General features: G+C 56.7%; 1 protein-coding gene across 4 annotated transcripts; it reads right to left on the bottom strand.

Moving 5' to 3' along the window:
* Nucleotides 1-853: 853 nt before the first annotated feature.
* UPP1 (uridine phosphorylase 1) lies at nucleotides 854-16,300 on the bottom strand. Of its 4 annotated transcripts, XM_074358666.1 has the most exons (9): nucleotides 15,452-15,530; nucleotides 9,157-9,350; nucleotides 8,641-8,705; nucleotides 6,529-6,643; nucleotides 4,741-4,899; nucleotides 3,703-3,817; nucleotides 2,047-2,256; nucleotides 1,657-1,803; nucleotides 854-1,053 (listed from the first exon to the last, which is right to left on the bottom strand). In XM_074358666.1, exons 3-9 carry the CDS (start codon nucleotides 8,682-8,684, stop codon nucleotides 869-871), a joined length of 975 nt encoding a protein of 324 aa, XP_074214767.1. In that variant the 5' UTR covers nucleotides 8,685-8,705; nucleotides 9,157-9,350; nucleotides 15,452-15,530; the 3' UTR covers nucleotides 854-868. The 4 variants fall into 4 exon arrangements, with proteins under 4 accessions (XP_074214767.1, XP_045368959.1, XP_074214768.1 ...); XM_045513003.2 differs by lacking the exons at nucleotides 9,157-9,350; nucleotides 15,452-15,530 and adding an exon at nucleotides 16,084-16,300; XM_074358667.1 differs by lacking the exons at nucleotides 9,157-9,350; nucleotides 15,452-15,530 and adding an exon at nucleotides 15,724-16,008.
* Nucleotides 16,301-16,594: the final 294 nt, after the last annotated feature.

The raw sequence follows: 16,594 nt of genomic DNA, 5'->3' as shown, positions 1-16,594 counted from the left end.
AGCACAGAGCCGAACAGCAGAACCTGGCCGCGCTGCTGATCAAGGGCTGAGAAGTCGACTGAGGCAACCGGAGCCAGTGAGGCCCCAAGGCCCGACTGCCCGGGCCGGGGGACCTGGGGACACCCCAAACGTGGCTGCTGCCAGACTCACCGGAGACCTCAGGGGACACCACGAATTCTCCCTTCTGCCGGCCTCGGCTCTCCCAGCGAGGGGACCCAGGACTGAGCTACACGGAGCGGGGCCTGCAGGTTTCGGGGGTCTGGGGGCGCCAGGGGCGGGGCGACGCCGGGGCGGGGCGACGCCGGGGCGGGGCGACGCCGGGGCGGGGCGACGCCGGGGCGGGGCGACGCCGGGGCGGGGCGACGCCGGGGCGGGGCGACGCCGGGGCGGGGCGACGCCGGGGCGGGGCGACGCCGGGGCGGGGCGACGCCGGGGCGGGGCGACGCCGGGGCGGGGCGACGCCGGGGCGGGGCGACGCCGGGGCGGGGCGACGCCGGGGCGGGGCGACGCCGGGGCGGGGCGACGCCGGGGGGGTGGACCTGACTTCTTGCTTAGAGAGTGAAGTCTAACGACCCTTCCCCAGGGCAAGTCTTTGCCTCATTTCCGTGGAAATATTTCAAATATTCAGAGGAACGTTCTTCAAGAAAAGCCAAATCAGGCTAACATGGTGGCAGGGTCTCCAAAGAAACTTTAACCAAAAAAAAGAACTCTTGTGGAGTCAATGCAGGTCTGCTTGCCTCTGAAATGCACCCAGTTCCCTACATGTATGTACAGTTTAGAACTGAACACACGTGTGCTTTCTCCGCTCCCCGCAAACCCTCATACAAAGCGCGCACGAAGCCGGACACGAGGAGACGCGACGCTGATTTTATTCGCAGCCACAAGGGCCGCTCCGCGCGGGGGCGCGGGGGCCTCGGGCCGCCGCGAGGTGCTGCTTGATGAAGTGGCCCACCAGCCGCTGGGGCCGCTGCTGGTACTCGGCCAGCACGTCGTGGGGGCTGCTGATCTGGTCGCCTTCCAGGCGGTTGAGGAGCGTGACGCACACCACGGCCGCTGCAAAGCGCGAAAGCCAGGTCAGTGCGGAGGGCCGGGCCTGCTTGGGTCGCCGGGACCAGAGGGGTGTCGCCTCTGGTGCCCTACCCCCCACCGCGCGCTCCTTTCCCCCGGGGAGAAGGGCCGACCGTGGAGGCCAACAGGGGCAGAAGCGGGGAAGGCGGAGGGCCGCCCCACCCTGTTCTCTCCTCCTTCTCCCCTGCCTTTGAAACGAGAGACCAGCTCAGGGCCCTCGAGAGGCCAGACGGGGAGGCAGAGGTCCTGGAAGGCACAGCTGGGCCCTGACGGGTGAGACTCCGAACTGGGGGTGGACTAACCCCAATTCGGAAATCCCAAGAGCTCTGAAGGCCAGATCCACTGTGGAGCCGGCAGGGAGGCCGGCCTGAGCTGAGGCGGGACCCCGCACCGTGGTCATCCCTTGGTGGCACGTGGGTCTCGGCAGAGACACTGTCAACCACGTGACAGTCGCATGAGGTCTGCGCCCAGCGCTGTGGGATGAGCCCGGTCAAGCAACACGCCCCGGGGGCGGGGTGGGCGCAAAGCAGACGCGGGCGGCGGGTGGGGGCCCGGGAGGAGGGACTGCGGCCCCAGGTGCCCACCCACCTCGGAGGCCACAGGCGTTGCACATGGAGGCGAAGACCGAGGCCTCCATCTCGATGTTGCGGATGCCGGCCGCGTAGGCCGCCTGCAGGTACTCCTGCTTGTCCTTCTCAGTGTAGGAGCAGAGGGCGCCGTCCAGCCGGGCTTGCCCTGGGGAAGGTGGAGGGGTGCCAGGGTTGACTTGGGAGCGCTCACCGCACGCACGTAGCAAGCCCCGACGGCATGCCCGCCCTGCACGGCGCCACGCACCAGATGCAGGGACGCTTTGCGCCCTAGGGGCCCTGCCCGCCCTGCACCAAACCGCCGGCGGTGGAAGCAGTGAGGGACAGCAGTCCTTGGCGTCACAGACCACCCACCCCACCCCGAGACAGCAGACCAGCCGGCCCCTCTCACCCTCGTAGAAGTCCAGCGTGCACATGGTATTTCCCACCACCGTGGGGAACTCGCCCAGGTCCGCTGAGCACTGCATCAGCTCCCGCACCAGCCGCTCGTCCAGGTCCGTGTTCCGCACCACCCGCTTCCTGAGGACCATCTGCTCGAACTCCGGCTTGAAGCAGGCATCCACTGCCTGCCGGGTGATGACCACAGAGCCAGGCTCCAGACCTGGAGGAAGAAGCAGGTGTTGTGGCCACTTTGGGAGGGCACGGCAACGCGCGGGCAGAAAGGACAGGACCCGTCTACGCGCCAAACACTGAGGACCAGTGATGTCCTAAAAAGAAAGAGGTAAGGGTCCCTTTTTCCCAGCAGCCATTTTTCTGATGACAGAAAACATGGAAGAGAAAAGTGCAAAAAAGGAAGAGAAATTGCCAGGCGCATTCCCATCCCGTGCGGACTGTGTCCTGTCTTCCAGTCCCAGCTGTGGCGAACTGCCTGGCACTCCCTCACTGGAATGTGGTTAACTGGTCCCTGTTTCGTACGTTTGTGCTATTTGGGATTTCAAGTCAATACAAATGTGGACAAGGATGGTGTAATGAACGCCATGCACCCCAAACCCAGCTCCAGCCGTCACCGGCTCCTGACAGAGCTCCCCGCCCTCCGGGACTAATCCACGGGGAGGTTCTGCCCACGACTCCCTCCAGAATCCTCTCTGATTATCAACTGTAAAATCCCTGCAAAGCCAGAGCCCAGTTTTCAACAGAAAACCGGCACAGAGCTGGGCTGTCAGAGAGCAGAACAACTTCCGTAGAACAAGTTGGCCTCAAGGAGTTTGGCTTAAAACTCAGCACAATTTGAAAACAAAAGCAAACAAACAAACAAAAAAAAAACCCTCTATGTTTTACTGATGTTCTAAATTATTTTTGTTTTCAATTTAATTGGTTTCTGCTCTTTATTATTTTCTTCTGCTTGTTTAAGTTTATTTTGCTTTTCTATTGCACATTCTTTTTTTGTTTGTTTGGGTTTGGGGGAGGTAATTAGGTTCATTTCTTTATTATTGTTTTAATGAAGGTACCGAGGATTGAACCCAGGACTTCATGTATGCCGGGCACGCACTCTACCACTGAGCTATATACCCACCCCCTCCAAAAAAACTCAACACAATTTTTAACATTTTGCTTTCTCATTGCATCCTATTCTTTCTTTGCTGTCTTTTTTAAGAGCAAACAACAACAAAAAGGACTGGGGACTTTTTAGGCAACTTGAGGATACTGTTCTTAATTTTGTGTTATGTCTCTCCCCTTTGATTTTTCTGTAGTGTTTCTCATAAGGTGCTTGAAATCCTTGCAGGAGTAAGGAGGAGTGAGCAAAGCTAATGAGAAAGGCAGAGAAAGAAGAGGGGTTGGAGAGAATGAAAGGAGAGACTCTAGCAACAGAGGAGGCGCGCGTGCAAAACGCCCCCCAGCACGAGTGCGCTCGGATGCACCGCCTGGTGCCTTTGGGCTCCTGCTTCTGGGATTGAGGTTGGGAGCTGGACCAGAGAAATAAGGCAACGAGCTTCTCTTCACGCCTGCTGGTAACGAGCCTCCTTGGGGGCAGCCGAGGTGGACACCCCGAGTGCCCCGCTGCCCACCCGGTCCCCTGCACGCGCGGCAGGGCCCTCCGCACACTGACCTATCCCGCCCGAGGTCCCGATGCGGATGGCGGTGACGCCGGAGCACCGCGCGTGGTACAGCAGCTTGATGAGCTCGTGCAGCATGATGGCGATGGAGGGGATGCCCATCCCGTGCTGGAACCACCGGGAGAGACGCGGGCGTCACGCGCGGGGCAGGGCCTCCGCGCGCGCTGCTGGTAAAGGAGGGCGAGCTGCGGAGCGACCTTTTAAAAACCCGTTACCACTTTGGGAAGTGCACAAGTTTGCACACACCTGTCCAGCAGATGGCCCCACGTGATCCACACGTCCTGCGAGATGGATCGCAGTTGAGGACCCCCGGCTGCAAGGGTGCAGCAGCCCGCTGATGCTAGGTAACAAACAGCCCCCTCCATTGGAAACCCTGCACAAATCTTCCCTTTTCACCACGAGCTCTGCTGCAGCCAAACTGAGTAACTGGCCAGGGGCTCAGCAGGATGGAGGCTGACGCCTCCGGGATTCTATCTGTGCTGTTTCCTCCCATCCCTCTGCATCTCCGCCTCCCACCCTCCCAGTGCCACGAGCCACGTGCTGCTCCCACGGCAGAGGCTCTCCTTGGAGAGTCTGTCACGGTGTCTGGCACGTGGGAAGCTATCTTCCACGAAATATCTGGACTGCACACCCCTTGGCTCTAGGCAGCGTTCTGGATGGCTGATGTGCCCGCCTCCCCCCCTCCCCAATCTCAGCCAACCAGATGGGTAGAGGGCCTTGTCTCAGCCTCGGGGACAGCCTTAGCTCCAGGTAGCACTGCCTTTGTATCACGACCTACAAAGGGAGCCCACACTAGAAAACGAGAAAAACCGGAGATTGCTGTGTTCACGCATTGCTAAATGCCAGGTGCATGAAGTAGTAACCCACTGTGAGGTGGCCGGCCACATGGTCCCCGGCCCTGGCTTCCCTCCCAGGTCTCCAACCTGGGTCCTCACCGTGGGTAGCCGGCTGGGTGTCTCTGCACGTGTGTTTGCATGTGCGTGTGTGCCTCTCCTGGGGACGGGGCCCCACCACGGGGGATGGGTACTCACGCTGACCGACAGCACTGGTCCGACTTTGAACATGGTGTAGCGGTCGGTCCCCATGCAGATGTTGGGGTAGTCTGCCCCTGGGTGGTCCAGGCCCAGCTCCCCCGCCACGTATTTGATGAAAGCTTTCATCCGGGAAGGGCTTCCCCCAACACATACGAACTGTAACAGAGGACAGAGCCACCGTCAGCACACGCACCACGCCATCTGTACAGCAGGAGTCCCCAAAGGGGGACCCCAGACCAGCTACGGCAGCACGTCCTAGAACTGGCTGGAAATGCAGTCTCGTTCCCTGGCCTCTCCCGGACCTACTGCGTCTGGGGAGCCGGCGATGTGAGCGTTGTGGAGCCTCCTGGAGTTTCTGACACTTGCTCAGGTTCATGGCGTCACCGCTCAGTGCAGGAGGCTCCAGCGGGGGCCGTCAGCTCCACGAGATGCAGGTTACCTGCACCCTTGCTCTTTCGGGGAGGGTGAGTCCAGGTCCCCTGCCTGCCCGGTCTCCGCCCATCACGGGGACAGCAGCTCGCCGCACTGGAGGCAGCCTGGGTTTGGAATCAGATGGTGGGGGCTCCTCTGTGTGTGATGAGGGTCCCCCTGCCCATCTGTAACATTAGCTTCTAACCCTTTCACCAGCCAATGTGTGGAAGGAGCCAGGAAACCAGCGTGGGACTCGGGAGGTCACAGGTATGGGAGGCGGGTGCGTGGCTCTCAGAAAAGTAAAACCTTTCATCCGCAACGTGCCACATGTGAAAACTTCCAGGAGGAAAATCAAGGACACAAGCCAGTTCTAAGGAGTTGGACGATCAAAGGATGATCAGTCTCTAAACATATAAAAGAAAATTTCTACAAAAATTAAATGATAGTTTAAACTTGATGGAAGAGTGAACACGGAGCGAATTAAGAACACAAGGAACATCGTCCTACGGTTTGTAACCGACAGCACAAACAACTCAGCTCCATGGCTGACGAGACACAGAAGTCTCGGGCCATTAGGACCCCGCGAGGCGGCAGTGGGTTCTGGTCTCCCTGGCTCGGGTCAGTTTTGAAGCCTAAACGTGAGTCCGTTTTTACCCATGGGGATTAGACAGTTTAAAAGTCCTGGGCTAGAAATTGACACAACATTATAAACTATTCTTCAAAAAAAAAAAAAAAGTCCTGGGCCAGAATCAATCAGAACTGCAGAACTTCAGGCTTTGTAGGAAAACAGACTAGAAGCTGTATTCAGCACAATAAACCATTAAAGGTGATTAACTGAACAGTGTCCACAGGCATCTTAAATCACAAAAACCCACATGCTCTAATTACCCTTCCTTATCATTCCTCGCTTCTCTAAAAAACATTTCGAATCTGCTTTTCTCTCACCTCTCAATGAAGCATTAGGATGTTCACTTTATATTGTGTCAACTTGACACTAAATTTGTAAGAGATTATTAATTAGGAACCAAGTGGTCAGTATCCGCCACGGTTTTCTCTCACTCCGTTGAAATAGCTCAAGTTCTTGAAAAGTAACAATTTGCAAAACTCTGATGGACGCATAACATCATGATCTTGTCCTCCGTCACCTCAGCCCTGTGTGATGCAGTCCACCCATATCAGCTGCCGGGAGGGACATCTCAAGACAGATCCCCAGGGGGAGGGGACAGCTCAGTGGTACAGTGTGTGCCTGGCATGCACCGGGTTCTGGGTTCAATCCCCAGTCCGTCCGTTAAACAAACAAATAAACAAATAAACCTAATTACCCACTCTGTAAAAACGAGACAAACCCCCAGAGTCAAAAGCCCAGTTTTGTACCTTCACGTCTCCAAACATCGCTGGGAAGTCGTGCGTGCTGGTGCTCAGGCCGAAATGGTACAGGACGTCTTCCTTCATTGTCGCTATGTTTGGGTTGCGAAGCTGGACGAGGTCACTGTTCCAAAACAGGAGAGAAGAAGGCTGGTGAACGAACACCAGTGTCCAGCACGATCACAGGAGTGCCCCGTGTCAGGGAGACACGGGGGGCACATGGCGGTGGTGGGGGGGACTCAACACCTCAAAGGCTCCCAGTCTCCATTCTTCCTCCTTGTCCTTTCCCTCCTCCCCTCCTCTAAGTTGACCAGAAACAACTCAAAAGAGCACCAAAAAGGTCAAAGATCAAAATGCTAGATTGTCCATTTAAGGGTGTCACCTGCTGCTCCCCAACTCAAGTCCACACATACATACATATATACATCCTTTTTTGTTAGAGGTCATTACAAGGTATTGAATAGAGTTCCCTGTGCTGTACAGTAGGACCTTGTTGTTTATCCATTTTATATATAGTCGTTAGTATCTGCTAATCTCAAAATCCCAATTTATCCCTTCCCACCCCCTCTACCCACTGGTAACCATTTGTTCTCTATGTCTGTGAGTCTGTTTCTGTTTTGTAAATAAGTTCATTTGTATCATATTTTAGATTCTACACATAAGTGATATCATGTGATATCTGTCTTTCACTGTCTGACTTACTTCACTAAGTGTGGTCATCTCTGAGTCTATCCATGTTGCTGCAAATGGCGTTATTTCATTCTTTTTTATGGCTGAGTAGTATTCCATTGCATAAATATACCACAGCTTCTTTATCCAGTCATCTGTTGATGGACATTTAGGCTGTTTCCATGTCTTGGCTGTTGTAAGTAGTGCTGCTGTGAACACTGGGGTGCAGGTGTCTTTTTGAATTAGAGTTTCCTCCAGATATATGCCCAGGAGTGGGATTGTTGGATCATATGGTAACTCTATATTTACTATTTTTAAGGAGCCTCCATAGTGTCCTCCATTGTGGCTGCACCAAACTGCATTCCCACCAGCAGTGTAGGAGGGTTCCCTTTTCTCCACAGCCTCTCCAGCATTTGTCACTTGTGGCCTTTTTAATGATGGCCATTCTGACTGGTGTGAGGTGACACCTCACTATAGTTTTGACTTGCATTCCTCTAATAATTAGCGATTTTGAGCATCTTTTCATGTGCCTGTTGGCCATCTGAATGTCTTCTTTGGAGAAATGTCTATTTAAGTGTTCTGCCCAGTTTTTGATTGGGTTGTTCATTTTTTGTTAAGTTGTATGAGCTGTTTGTGTAGTTTGGAAATTAAGCCTTTGTCAGTTGCATCATTTGCAAGTATTTTGTCCCCATTCTGTAGGTTATCTTTTTGTTTTGTTGTATGGTTTCCTTGGCTGTGCAAAAGCTTACCTCCTTGCCCAGATTTATTACTAAGTATTTTATTTTTTGATGGGATTTTTAAAAGGATTCTTTTTTACTTTCCTTTTCTCATATTTTATTGTTAGTGTAAACAAATGCCACTGATTTCTGTATGATAACCTTGTATCCTGCTACCGTACTGAATTTATCGGCTCTAATAGTTTTCGTCTGGAGCTTTTAGGGTTTTCTATATATAGCATCATGTCATCAGCATATGGTGACAATTTTACCTCTTTTTTTCCTATTTGGATCCCTTTTATTTTTCTTGCCTGATTGCTGTGGCTAGGACTTCCAAGGCTATTTTGAATAGAAGTGGTGAGAGTGGGCTTCCTTATCTTGTTCCAGATTTTAGCAGGGAGGTTTTCAACTTTTCTCTGCCGAGTATTATGTCGGTCGTGGACCGACTTCTATTTTCACTCATTTATTTTTGCTTTGTTGTGATAACACGAGTTATTTCCCGGGAAAATGAGTCATACATTAGCCATCAGTAAGGCAATCAAGAGGTAACGCCTACACTGGACACCCGCTCTGTACCACCCTGAGACCTAGAGCTGGCTCCAGGACAGTGCCCACCTCCAAGGCGCTGGAAACCTGGTAAGACAAACGGATGTGAGCAAGAACAGTTACGGAACGGTGTCGACTGCCGTAAGACAGAGAAGCGCACAGCCTGCAGGAGAGACGGCGTCTGACTTACTTGCATTCTCCAGGCTTCTCCGCTTCAGCGCCTGCTGAGGCCATCCTCTCAACCGAGGCAGGGCCCTGGGGGACGACAACACACGGTCTGTGAGCAGGACACACTGAGCATTTCCAGAGTTTATCTGAGCGCATGTGGATTGGAGTCAGCGGTCGGCGGGGCGGGGCAGGGGAGAGGCTTCAGAGAGGAGGCGGAAACCAAGAAAGGACGATGATGAGCTGTAGCACAAAGCCCAAATGGCTGTGCGTGATCGCTGCCCTTCGCATTCTGATTTTGTAACCTCCAGGCATTTACAGTTTGGACGGATTTCGGTTTGCTGACCGCCGTGGGCTGCTGTGACATCAGAGCTCCCTCGGGCCAGTGGGCTCCTTTAGTTAACTGAACACTAGTGAACCACCCCCCAGTAGGAACCAAGGTCACTCTGACGGGCGGCAAGGCCACGCCCACCTGTGGAAGGTCAGTGCCGTCCAGCGGGCCTCCCCACACCTACACCACACACATGTATGTATACGTGACCTGGAGGGTGGCTAATTTCAGAGACGAGCCACGTGGGCTGGCACCTCACACTCCAGTAGAAAACCTGTCCTCGCTTCCTGGTCTCCCGGCCATCACGGCCTTGACCGCACCGGGTGGCCTCACCGCTCTCCTCCAGCAGGCCTCGAGGACAGCTCCAGGGAGGGGCCTGGCAAAGGCACCAGCTCTCGGGGGGCCTGTTGTGGAGGGACAGGAAAGACGGGGCCGGTGTGGACCAGCCCTGCCTTGCTACCACCCCAAAGCCAGAGGAAGGAAACACTCCGCGGACGTAACCACAGTTATTTCCCTGGGGTTCAGCCATCCGAACACTGGCCCTAAGACCACATCCCTGCAGAGCTGAGCCTCAGCGCCCACCGAAGGTGAACTCAGTTAATAAAATCACAGGGCAACCCAGCAGGCACAGACCCTCCCCATACCCTCTGCCTTAGCTCCTCTCCCAGGTTCCCAGGTAACGGTATCTGATGCACGCTTCCTGAGTTGTCTCACAGATGCTAAAACCCCCACCGGATGGAAGATGTTAGCTACCTGATGACCTTAAGCACATAGCAACCCCGGACTCCTGGAGCCTGAGGACTGTTAACGTTGACCCTGTGACCCCGCCCTGTGACACCACCCTGCGACCGCACCATCAACCAGAGAACCGAGCAAGAGCTAGTCCCAGACGCTGCAGCCCCCTCCCTCACCTGGCCTTTCCAAGTGCTTTCCTGGAACCCCTCGGGGAGTCCGAGTGTCTCCAGCACTAGCTGCCCGTTCTCCTTGCTGGGCGCCTGCAATAAACACTGTACTTTCCTTCACCACAACCGGGGTCAGTAGGCTGGCTTCACTCCGCGCAGGTGAGCAGACCCTCGCCTGGTAGGTTTGGTTCGGTCACCACAGTCCCTGAGCACCTGCCACCGTACCTGCCAGCGCGTGTCCCTGCTCCCCTGCCAGCCTGGTGGGAAGGGCACAGTCCTTCTTCACAGCAGGAAAGTGAAGCCACAATTAAGCAATGACTCACCGGGGGTCGCAAAGATGGTAGGTGCAACCATCCCCAGGTCAGGTTCTCAACCTGCTACCTCACCAGCCACTCACAAAAACTGGAGCCCACCATGCTCAAAGCACAAAGCCCTCTTTCTGGAGAAAAGGATGGATAACTGCTCTTACACAGTTAAATCCTAACCATTTGAAGCAAATTCTGAAAAATCAAAGAATATTATAATAGTTGCAAGACAGGAAGACAAGAGTACAGCCATTTGGGGAGAGGACCAGGAGTGGTCTTGGGCAAGACAGGCCTTGCAAAGCAAAGAACAAAGGCTCTGGGAGCCTGAGTCCCAGAGACAAAAAAAACAAATAAACAAAAAAACAAAAAAACAGGCTGGCGGGAATCAAAGATGAACTTCATCTCTGTGGCATGATTATACTTAGCTGCCACAAGTCAGGAAGTTCAGACATGCATTTTAACCTTATCTTTCCGACAATTCCTTGCAGAAAACCTTAATGCATTTCTCTCTCCCAGCAGAAGCCCTCACTATTCCCGGGGGGCCCACCGTGGAGGCGTCTGAGGCTGATCAGAGACGATGGGAGATTTCTGGAAATGATCAGTGATCGTGAGACGAGCTCCGCCTTCTACTCAGGGAACTGGTGCTTTTTTTTTTTGCCCCCACCTCCCTTGTGCACAAGCTGACTTTTCTAATAGAAAGCTTGGCTTGCCTGAGTCTTGTAGCAGCAATGTTAGGGTTAGGCCGTGGGGTCTGGCTCCATCCCCAGGTAGACAGTGTCAAAACCGAGCTGAATTGTAGGAGCCCGGCCAGTGTGCAGAATTGCTTGGCGGGGTGGGGAGCAGAGGGTGGGGAGAACTGTAATTGGTGGGCAGAAATCTTAGGTCAGAATTTGCCCTGACAGCATCTGTCCAACAAACTTACACAGACAGCCCAGCCTGGGAGGAAGTCTGGCTTCCAGGAAATGCAACCATCCTGGCCACCGCCCTGCAGTCGGGGGCCCCACCCCAGCCCCCGGCCCCCTCGTTGCTTCTCACTTGTCCACTAAGAGATGGAGTAGGGCCTGGTGGAGAGTCCAGGCCCGCGGGGCCAGTCTCTGTGGGGGGCGATGTCCCCCTGTAAGGGCAGTGCTGGCTTGCAGCCGCCGCCCCCTGCAGCCTGGACCCTCTGGACTGCTCCCTCCTCCTCTGGGGTGGGAGCTGGGGGGGCGGAGGGCAGTCCTGGGAGGTCAGAAAGAGGAAGCAGTGCCTTCCCACGGGGCAGCAGCCGTCAGGAAGGCTCTTCCAGAGAGAATCCAAACCGCACTTCACAGAAAAGGAAACCCGGCTGCCAAGAAGGCATCCTGTCTGGCCTCAAAGAGAAAGTGCGACTCGCTAGGCCTGGTTGCTTTCCTCGCCTCTTTCCCTGCCTAGCGCTTGCCCCTCGCTGCCCTGACCTCGGGCTCCTTCCTGTGCCTGGCCCGGCCTGCATCCCTGGTGCCCACAGACGCTCCCTCCCTCCAGGCTGTGAGCCTCCCCAGCAGCCCCTCTCGGGCCTGGGCCTGGCCTGCCCCGGCCCCGAAGTCTGCACAGCTTTGTTTAGCCAACTTCACGCAGAGAAAGCTGCAGACTTTCACAACGCGCTGGAGACAAGAAGGGAGGCAGGGCACAACCACTGAAGGGAGGACACAGCCACTGGGGACAAACTGGTTACAGCCGGGATGGCGGGAGACTCGACTTTCATTTGACCTTGAGCCCCGTGGCGCACCCACAGGCGCCATGACAGTTCCAGGCTGACCTTAACAGGTCCAAGAGTGGGTGGGGGCCCGATTCCTGGAAATCCCCGCCCCCTCCCCAAAGTAGCTGGAATAACCCTCCTGCTCATTAGCATATGAGATTAAACCCCCCTGGTCCTACTCTCTCCTGCCTTCCGAGACGTCCCGCACTCTGTCTGTGGAGGGCGCACCTGCTTTTACTTTGAACCCAACACCCCACACCTCTCGGTCTCTCTCTCTCTCACCTGTCTCAGATGGACCACGTTCTGCCCAAGGAGGGTGTGCCTCTCTAAATAAACCTGCTTTCCCTTTCCCATGCCTTGCTCTTGAGTTCTTTCCTGCATGAGGCAAGACCCTACTCTCCGCCAACACTCTAATTGGAAAGTTCCCCACTGACTGTCTCAGGATGCTTACAGGTGGGGTGACCACGCACGCAGGTTTGCCCGGGGAGTCCTGGCTTAATCGTCGGAGCTGCAGTTCACTCGCAGAGGGACCTGAGTGTGGGGGATAAATTATAGGACCACCACCACTGAAAGGTCAAAGGCGCGGAGGAAGTGAAGGAAGCCTCTCACCTCTCAATGTACTTCCCCTGAGAACACCTGCAGCAGAGAGGTTCCTGCACAAGCTGCCCAGAGGCATCGCCCCCTGAGAGGGAGAGGCTGGGGGAGGAATTAGGGGCCCAGGGCAAACCCCAGAAACTGACAGTTGAGAGAAGCCGAGGATCCTGACCACAAGGAGGAAGAGGAGCAGGGCAGAGCAGGTTGCCATGGAAACACTGACTGACGCGCTGTCTCTCAAAGGTCTGATCTAACTCGCGGGCATCCTCGGTCCTGCTGGCGGCCATGACCCTGTGTGTCCTTTGACCAGAGGCAGAGCTCCCAGGAAAGCTGCGGATTCTCAGTGACCCCCGCACCTGAGGCAGACGTCATCTCGGAGCTGATTTTAGAAACACTTCTAACCTCGTTTGGAGGGACGTGGGGGTCCGGAAACCACCTCCTCTCACCTTGCGGGACCCCGTGTTCTCTGTACAACAGGAGGGTCTCCCTCGTGTCTGGCCCCGAGGTCCTGCCCTCCCAGAGAAGTCTGAGCCTGGTTCTGCGCTCCCAGGTTCCCAGGGCTTCGCTGTGAGCAGCCGGGGCTCCCCGACTGTTCCCAGACAGGACAGGTCCATCCCCGGGGTGGGGGGTTAGCCAGTACTTGCGACGAAATCAGAGGCGTTTATCACGGGTAACAAGCAAGGAGGGAGGGAGACAGCCCTCAGAGCACTGCTCCCCAACGAGACCAGGGCACGTGAAACGGGGCGTGGATGGTCCACCAGGGAGGTGGATGCGAGATGACAACAGGCCAACGTCGAATGTTCAAAAATGGTGGCAACCCCCTCCCCCACTCGGGGAAGAGATTCCAGCATCAAAATGAGGCAAAGGTCACCCTAGGTTGACAAAATCTAGGCGTCAGCAAAGGTCCATCAGCACCCCCATTCCTAACGCACCAGCTAATCTGGCGAGTGAGTGCTTCCAGGGGTTTGGGTCCCGCAAAACATCTCAAAAATGTGCCTCCGCCTGGTCTTTGCCTTTGAAACAGAACGGGGAGGCTTTACGACCGGCTATCTGTGCTGCAGTGTCCTCTCCCGCCTGACAACGGCTGTTTGTTCCTGCGTCATCTGTTCTGGTTTAAAATCATTAGTTACTGCGGACTCCTCTTTGTTTCCACGCGAGACAGGGAGACCACAGCCCCCCTTTCTCCCAGTCGTCAGTGCAGGGGACGCACAGAGGCTCTGAAATCCACGCTCGGTTCCTCAACGTGAGCGCATCCAGGGCCTGCGAACAGCTTCTCCCATCACCTGCTATCTCCCTTCTGTAGCCACGACTTGCTCTGGTGTCAGCTCATCCTTGCCGGATCCAACTTGCACAATCAAAAAGCCCTCGGGTGTTTTTTTTTTTTTTTTCTTGTTTTGTTGCTGTTTTGTTCTATTTTAATTGTAACCCATTAAACCAAAAATCAGCTGGGTGGGTTACTTTGGGTAAATAGATTAGTGTGTAAATGTTTTTTTTTTTTTTGACTAAACATATTTCAAAAGCAAATGTGTGTGTGTGTCTGTATTTGGGGGAAAGACAGATGGGGAGGGAGGGAAAGAAATGTTTAGTGTTATCTTCAGGGAATAGGAAAATTTGGAAGTTTCATTTTCTGTTATATATTAGTGGGGTTTTTTCCAATGAGTTCGTATTAATTTTATGATCAGTAGAGACAACAAAAAAGTCCAGTTGGACAAAAGCCGATGTAAAGAAAAGCCACCTTATCTGTTTCAACGAAATGTCCTTCCATGCCCACCAGGGCTGGAAGTCCTGGAACTAAGGATCTAATCTGTGCCCAACACACCCGTGCTGAATTACAGAAGCCTGCCATCCTGAGGCCTCCACACGGAGACAATCAGAAAGTGGATTCAGCCTCTGAAAAGGGGAAAAAGTAATGGAAGACTGGCAGAGGAGCAGGGGAGCTGGGCCCAGTGCTGGCGGCCGGGCAGAGTGCAAGGTGGCGGGCAACGCTGCCCGGGGAGGGCTGCGCAGGGCACGGAGACCCAGGCTGAGGCAGCCTTTCTATTCAGGGAAATCATACATCTTCTCAACGCCACCGTACAGCCAATGAATGGAAACAAAGGCCTCCTTAACCCGGAAGACACAAGAAGCAGGGGGAAAGGGGCCAGAGGGACACCCCAAGCTAGACAGAGCAAGGAGGCCGACAGACGGACGGATGGAAAGCCGCACAGGTAAGGGCCAGGGCCGCCTCACCTGCCTGCCAGGAAGTGGCCCCGTTCTAATCCGGAGGAGCCGCCTGGGGCTGACCTCGGGCGAGGAGGGCCCAAGCCAGGTCAGTTCCAGGCCGGCCCCAGGGCTGCTGGCTGGTGACCTCCTGTGACCTGGCCAAGCCGTGACTCCCGGGGAACCAGCGCGGCTGCTCCAGGTGCCCCTCTCTGGGCCCTGCCACGTCCAAGGACAGGTTGCCACACACAAGAACTGTAAAAGGACCCACCCCGACCCGGGGTGCCCTGCCGTTTCCGACTGTAAAGTTGCTCTTCTGGCCTGCGGGGCACACCTGATGCGGTAACCCCCGAACGGCTGGCTCAAGGCATACCCGTGAGTCCATCCGACCTCCGGCGGTCTGGTAACAGTCATTCTCCAAAGGGTAAGTTTATCCATCCCCCGCCATGAAAAGGGGGAGTTTCAGGTCTCGCGTACCCCCTTCCCGCTCGGGTCTGGGCTGCAGAGGAGCGCGTCGCGGGAGCGGCACCTGCCGGGCGCCGCCCCCAGGGCCGCATCACCTCCACCGGGTGCATCCAGGTGGCCGGCGGCGCACGGCGCGGGCTGCGCGCGGCGGGGACGCGGGCGAGGGGCGGGCTGCGACGGCTGGGGGTGGGGGCGCGCGCCCTCTCCGGGGCCCCCGCCCCTCCCCGCACACCCTCCCCGCGGGTGGCCGGGGAGTCCGCCAGCGCGAGCCGCCTCCCCGGCAGGGCATGGTTCCCGAAAGCAGAGCCCCGCCGCCCACCACTCACCGCGCAGGGACCTGCCGCTCGCGTGCGCCGCGCTCGGGCCACGAACTCCCGGCCCCGGAGCCGCTGTCGGGGCGCGGGGAGGGCACGGCGAGCGGGAGAATTTCAAGCCGCCCGGGGGGCCCCGCCACGCCCCGCCCCGCCCGGGCCCAGAAAGCTGCGCGCACCTCCGCCCGGCATTGTCGCCTCCTCCGGGCGGGCGACAGGGTGAGTAACCCGAGTCACACATCCCGGTTACTCATTTACCGCTCGCGCCGCCGACGGAAACGCCTTACCTGCTTCCTCCCGGGAACAGCAGGAGGCACGCGGGCAGGGGGCTGAGCCCCCGAGGCCGCGGCGCCGGCGCCCAGGCCTGTCCGAGGGGGCCCCCGCCCCCGAGCCAGCGCGGGAGGCCCGAGCCGGTGCCCGGGGGTCGGAGGGTGGGGCGGAGTGGCCGGGCCATGTCGGCCGGTCCCCGCGGCTTCTCCCGCCGGGGTCTCTCTCCGGGACCTTCCCGGGCCTGGAGCGCGCCGGGAGACGCCGGCCGGAGGGGAAGTGACTCACTCATGGAGTCAGCGGCTGCGACCAAAGACCTGCCTGTGTGCGTTCATTCAGGCCGCCCACTGCCCCCAGCGCCCGCGCCCCGCGGCACGTACCCGGGACAAGCACCCCGGCGTCCGCAGCGAGGGCGCCCGGCCCAGGGTCTCTGGGGACGTGCACAGCTGCGTTCATTTGCAACCAACCGCACATGAGCCGGAAAATAGTATCCCAAAGGCTTACGGACTAGTCAGACCGCACCTGAAAACCCAGCCCACCCCGGGGCAGCTGCTCCAGCCAGGAAAGCGGAGGACACCCGGCCCCAGCGCCCCAGGCCAGCTCCCCTCCACTCCTTCCCGGAGCAGTCACCCCCAGAAGGCCAGACCCCACCAAGTAAGGACCCCCAGTCCTGTCCGACCCATCAAAACCCCGGAGAATTTCCAAATGCCTCGGATTCTCCCAGAGCCGAGAATATTTTAGAGATATTAACTCCCCAGTTTCCCTGTGCCGGGGGCCCCTCCCTTTCCAGCCCAGGGCTCTGCAGCTTCCTGGAGCACCACTCAGAGCGAGGGCGCAAACCTCCAGGAACACTGTTTTGGAAGCTGGAGGCAGGCCCCATGGGTAGGTCAG

Source organism: Camelus bactrianus, chromosome 36 (genome assembly GCF_048773025.1).
Source record: "Camelus bactrianus isolate YW-2024 breed Bactrian camel chromosome 36, ASM4877302v1, whole genome shotgun sequence".
Classification (NCBI taxonomy): Eukaryota; Metazoa; Chordata; class Mammalia; order Artiodactyla; family Camelidae; genus Camelus; species Camelus bactrianus.
The sequence above is the reverse complement of the archived record's forward strand: the minus strand, read 5'-3'. Positions and strand labels throughout refer to the sequence as shown.

Bases quoted from the DNA above. Each gene is read 5' to 3' on its own strand.
- UPP1 (XM_045513003.2), bottom strand. From the start codon at position 8,684: ATGGCCTCAGCAGGCGCTGAAGCGGAGAAGCCTGGAGAATGCAA. The intron at 3,818-4,740 runs GTGAGTACCCAT...CGGTGGTTCCAG, and splicing joins GACCAGTGCTGTCGGTCAGC to CACGGGATGGGCATCCCCTC. The intron at 1,054-1,656 runs GTGGGTGGGCAC...CGCGCTTTGCAG, and splicing joins CAACGCCTGTGGCCTCCGAG to CGGCCGTGGTGTGCGTCACG.